We start from the raw sequence: 5,897 nt of genomic DNA, 5'->3' as shown, positions 1-5,897 counted from the left end.
CTCTTTCTTCTGCAGCACCAGTTATTTGCCTGACCCCAGGGGTGCCTTTGCAACAACCTTTGAAGCTGCTTCTTCTCGGAGAGGTAAGTTCATTTAGTTTGAATAGTTACTGATACTTAGATTAAAATATAAATAAGGTTTGGTCTTAGTAACAGTCATTCTTCATGAGGCCATGAAGCCAGATCATGAGTAAGTAATAATGCATGCCTGTATGAATGTATGTTTTTTCACATGTTGCCACAGATATGAGGATACTGGGCCAGATTGCTTTCTTGCTCTTGCTTGGGGGAATCTGGTGTCAGAACAACCGTAATGCTAAAGCGACTGGCAAGTCCACCAAGAAGTCTGGTGGGAACCAAGGAGGTGATGTTGTCCAGTCACCCCCCACAGCTGATCTGACTCCTGGAGGCACCGGAGGTACTGGAAGCACAAGAGGCACTGGAGGCACTGGAGGCACTGGAAGCACAAGAGGCACTGGAAGCACTGGAGGCACTGGAGGCACTGGAAGCACAAGAGGCACTGGAGGCACAGCTGAGGCAGGGCGTGAGGGTGCCGCGGGAGCTCGAGCAGCTGGACAACAGACAGATGATATGAGGCTGCACTTCCTCAAGAACACCCAAGTTACGTGCAACGATGGAACAGCAGCTGGGTGAGATGTTCTGGATCTAATGTTTTCTCTCACTTGCTTTCCTGAAGTTAAATTGTCAAATTGTTCCCATTTTTCATCTGTTTGCAGTGGTTTTAGAAGCTACACGGAGCATCAACGCGTTGATTCATAACTACTTTATCTTTACCATCTCCTCAATCCTGTTTATTTGTGGTTCTACAGGTTTTACCTAAAGGAGTTCAGAGGAAGCCGCCGATGGCTGTTATTTCTGGAAGGTGAGTATTTAAAAACCCAACTGGTTAATTTTGGTCTCCAAAGGTCAGCTTGTTTTGGTGTGATGCCCCCGTTGGAATTTTGATGGGGATGTCATTTTATCCCGTCATCTTCTGTTTTTCTCCTTCTTTGGTTGTTGCCTGTCACTTTGATAGACTTAGCATGGGAGAAGAGAAAATTGGTAGTTTATTCTGACTTCAGAGTAAATTCTAAGAGAATAGACGGTGTGTCTTAGATTTCCCAAATGCAAACATTTTACCTGGCTGAAGTGATAAGATTTAGGATTTATGAGTGTATTACTCTGAGAAGTAGAGCCTAATAAATTAGTTTTACCCAGTTTTGTCAAGTCAGATTGAATTGTATAAATCATACTGTTGTTGTGCTTGTCGGGGAAACAGCTTTGCACAAGCTGAAAGTAAATCAACATTTCAGATGCTGACATTTTGTAAATTAAGGGAATCATTTGTCTTTTTTTTTTCCACCTCTGAGTGAAAGTATAGTCTTGTTAGCAGACCAGGCTACAGGTGCTTTGCTTTCCCTCTCCATTCCTCACAGTCCTCTGTGATGGGCTAACGAGGGTCTCCCTCTCTGTGCCGGATGTGAATGTCTAATATTAGTCTCTATTATTTTTAGGTGGCTGGTGCTGCTACAGCAAAGAGACCTGTGATTCCAGGTACCAAAATATCCCCCGACTAATGAGCTCCACGGGGTGGCCCCAAACAAAAAGAGGTAGGCCAGCTGGCCATGTTTTAAAAAGCATGGGATACATTTTCCCATTGTGTTACTTTCTTTACATAATCTTTATTGAGACAAAAGGAGACCTGTCTGATTTCTATTTGCCGGATTCACAGGAACTGGAATACTGTCTTCCCAAGCAGAGGAAAATCCGCACTGGCATAATGCAAACATTGTGTAAGTACCTGTGTATACTCACAGTGTCTCTTATTATTATGGCTACTGAAGGTGTCAGCTGCAGATGGCCATTATTTGTAAAAGTTTCGCAGTTCTGCAGATACTAACACATAATCTCATGGCTGATATAATAAAAGAGCAGGGATCTTCTTTTGCTTGTGTCTCTGGGTGCACTAATTGATTTTTTTTTTTTTGTGGCACCTGAGGGGATTGGACCAAAACGCCCCACAGAGCTGAGGGGAACTGCAGAGTGAGATGACAGTTCTCTGCATTGTTAATATAAAATTGTTCCTTTGTGCAGCTTTAAAGTCAGCTTACTTAACAGAAATAACACATTTCTCTTCTTGCAGATGAAAAGTTGAGTTCATAAGAGTTACACTCAGGTGTTTTACTACTTCATCTTTACTTGGTCTGGTATGGCCAGTAGCTTATAGTGGCTAATATATAGAGTCCTGATTTCTGAGATGTGACAGAAGAAGCCACCTGCAGCCTGAGTTGAGTTTTATGGAAGAGAGAAAGAATTGTTTTGATGCCCTCAGGCTTTAGTCTAACAAATGTGATTGTCTCCTTTTCTGCAGATTCATCCCGTACTGTTCCAGTGATGTATGGAGTGGAACTGGGCCTGCCCCAACCCCTCCTCCAAGACCACGACAAGGCAGAGAGAAAGAAAGAGAGAGAAATGCAAATGCAAGTAAGTGTCTTCAGATTCTTCGAGATCTCTTCAGTGCGGTCCCTCGTAACAATGACAGAAATGTGCCTGCCTTGGTTACAAGAAAGGACAATTAATCTAATTCTTCTGTTGGTGGTGATCCCAGACATTTGCTGTCTTTATTTGTTATCAGCGGAGTACAACTTCATGGGATCCCTGATCATCCGCGAGGTCATCAAAGACCTCATCCCCAAAGGAATCAAGCAGGCCAAGGTTGTAATGCTGTCTGGCACAAGGTGAGTTTGTTTTATCGCTCGTGCTCTATTGCTGACCACAGCTTTTGGACAAGAGCCTGTATCCTCTGTCCCATATGGGCCATCACAGATGCCGAACATTAAACAAGAGAAGCCCTATTTTGGGTGCATCCTCTTGTCAACAATGAAGATGTTTACAGTCAACTGTGAACAATGACATAATGTCTATTAAAGGGCCTTGCCCTGTAATGGTGAACATTCCTCACAGGTTAGCAACATGGTTGTTAGGACACCCCCAGCCCTAAAACAAGATCCACTGTCTGAATGCAAAGCTGCTAAATTTTCACTTCCCTGCTGTTAGCTGGCATGCACTGTCATTTTGACACCCCTAACAAAAACAACTCTCTCAAAGCCAAACTATTTATTGATGTTTTTGGCTCCCCTGCAGCGCTGGCGGGACAGGTGTTTTGCTGAACATTGAGAGGGTGGCCAGTCAGCTGGAGCAGCTCGGTGCAGAGGCTCAGGTCCGAGGGCTTGTGGACTCTGGCTGGTTTATAGAGAGTAAGCAGCAGAGATCACCCAACTGTCCTGAGACTGTCTCCTGCTCACCTGAAGATGCCATCAAGATAGGACTCAGGTACGGACATACATTCTTCAGTCAGCCTGTGCAGTTTTTATGTCAAGTCACTTTCACAGGCCAGATGTAGAATTTTAATATAAGCTCTTTTACTACACAGTGCTGTTCCATGAGTGGATGAGCAGTAAATTTGTGTGTGTTAAAGGTTTGTGTTTTTGTCTCAGACTGTGGAATGGGGTTGTGCCTGACAGATGTCGGCAGCTCTATAGGAGAGGAGAGGAGTGGCAATGCTTCTTTGGACACAAACTCTACTCTACCTTGACCTGTGAGTGTTGGTTGGTACCTGAATTTATCATGATGTTGGACTAGCCTGCTATATAACTGACTTAAGCAGCTAAGAAGTAATGTGCACAGAAATATTGTGAGTTCTGAGTTTAATTTGCTCAGAAGCTGAAAAGTCAACAGACTCTGCAAATGAGTAAATGTCCAGTGTTGGAGAAACTGGCTGGAAAAACTATAGAAACTGTAGATGGCCAGTTGATATTTTGTAGATCTGACAGCTGTGAAAGCGCTGCATGTAGACTTAAAGACCCCATGTGTGGGTTTTGACGGTGCTAATGAGAGCTCTCTGATTGCACCAAAAAATAAAAATAAAAAAAGAAAGTTGCAGGCTGTAAAACTAAATCAGTTAGCTAAAACAACCTATAAAGCTCTGTAGAGCTGGGGGGAACTGGAGACTGATCGAGTGATATTGGTCTGTGGGTTCGTCACTACTAAGTGACAACAACAATGGCATCATTCACAACACACAAAGTCATCTAATCCATTGTTAATATATACATATTGATTAGAGCAGCTTTAATGTTGAACTCTCTGTGTTCCCTGTAGCTCCTCTGTTTGTTGTGCAGTGGCTATTTGATGAGGAACAGCTGAGGGTGGAGAACATCTACATGGGAGGACAGAGTCTGTCTGAGGAGCAATGGCAGTACATACAGAACCTGGGGAGGGAGCTTAAGAACTCCCTGAGAGACGTCACGTAAGTTCCCTACAACTTATTCATACAAGTAACATATAATGATAACAATAGGTCTAATATGCACCATATGCTAAAAATAAAAAATGGACCAAAGCCTAGAGATGACAGTATTCTTCTGTGTGTTTTCCAGGGCTGTATTTGCTCCGTCTTGCCTCTCCCACACAGTGATCACTAAAAGGTAAGAACAGATATTTGACTCCTGTGGTGTCAGTACACTTTTAAAAATGCCATCCCTTGTTCATTCTCACCTATTCCAGTAGCCATCTCTAACTATTGAGCTCATGCTGCTGTTTCTGCTCGCTCGTTCATCATGCCACATTCTTCATGTCACCAGATGCCATTTCACACTTTCCCTAACCCCTCGGTACACCTTGAACACACTCATTCTTTTGCTGCACACATGGACGTTGATGGGTCAGTGCAGTCTTAGCTACGTTTACAGAGTCAGTCTAAGTTCAGGGTATTTCCCGAGGGTGAGGATTCTTCATGGGAGGAGCTGAAGGTCCAAGGTTATTGTAGGCAATTTTGCAGTTGCAGTTCTGTGATGTAACACTGACTGCACCAAGACAATGAGCCAAAAGTGTTGAAAGCAATAAGAACGTGATCAGAACATGATTACATGGATGATTATACTTCCTCAGTTACTGACCCAATCATCTTAGCTATTCTTTTGCTTTCTGCTAACCTTTCTTTTCACTTTCACAAACATTGCCTCTCTTTTTTTTATGTCTAATCCCTAATATCTCTGTCTTGTTATTTTCCTAGTAACTGGATGAGTTTCCAAGTTAAAGGCACCTCTCTGCCGCGGGCCCTGCAGTGCTGGGACAGGAGTCTGGAGGCAACACGCAACAATAGGACCCCTGCCAAAGGCTGTCCTTTCCACCTGGTGGACACCTGCCAGTGGCCCCAGTGCAACCCCACCTGCCCAGCCTTAGTGGACCAGGCCACCCAGCAGGAGCTCACCCTGCTCCAGATGCTAGTAGCCATGGGCCTTGACCTCCAGAAGCTGGGCTTGGATCCCCAGGGAGATGGAGATTCTCTTGCCAGCATGGTCAGCAACGGTGGCTAAGTGTAAAAGTGGAAATCAGTGTAGGAGATAGCCAGGCAAAGGCTTTACGGAGGAAAAAAATGTGTTGAAATTTTAATGTAACCATAGCAATAGTACAGGAATCTGGTTACTACATCTTGTGCTGCTCAGCATTCCATTTTGCTCCATGCGTCTGTTAAACTGGTGACTTGGCTGGTGGGTATGTCACTGTGTCTGGGTCTGACTGGTTTGGCTCTCCCTCTACTGGACACTGGAGGAAAAGCTTTAGGCCTAAACTAAAGGTGTTTCAGTTGTACTGGTTGAAGAGCTTTGAGTTTTGGGAGATGGCTGGACATACTGTACCATCTACAACAACACTTTCATCCTGATCACTCAACATGAAAATTTAGCTTCAAAGCATGGTAGTAGAACCTTTAATAAACAGAGAAGATCCTGCAAAATGTCAACATTTTGCTCAGACAGGACTCATGACAAAAGAAGCATTTATGCACCATATACTGCAATTATTAGTATTTGAAATTGCTTTAAATAAAGGTTTATT

General features: G+C 43.7%; 1 protein-coding gene across 1 annotated transcript; it reads left to right on the top strand.

Moving 5' to 3' along the window:
• Positions 1 to 245: 245 nt before the first annotated feature.
• notum2 (notum pectinacetylesterase 2) lies at positions 246 to 5,377 on the top strand. Its single transcript, XM_041036535.1, has 11 exons — positions 246 to 649; positions 830 to 882; positions 1,514 to 1,609; positions 1,732 to 1,792; positions 2,371 to 2,483; positions 2,635 to 2,737; positions 3,144 to 3,332; positions 3,497 to 3,597; positions 4,161 to 4,308; positions 4,439 to 4,486; positions 5,074 to 5,377. The coding sequence occupies exons 1-11, from the start codon at positions 246 to 248 to the stop codon at positions 5,375 to 5,377; spliced, it is 1,620 nt and encodes a 539-aa protein (XP_040892469.1).
• Positions 5,378 to 5,897: the final 520 nt, after the last annotated feature.

Source organism: Toxotes jaculatrix, chromosome 4, assembly GCF_017976425.1.
Source record: "Toxotes jaculatrix isolate fToxJac2 chromosome 4, fToxJac2.pri, whole genome shotgun sequence".
Classification (NCBI taxonomy): Eukaryota; Metazoa; Chordata; class Actinopteri; family Toxotidae; genus Toxotes; species Toxotes jaculatrix.
Note: the sequence above shows the minus strand (reverse complement) of the source record. Positions and strands in the feature narration are given on the sequence as shown.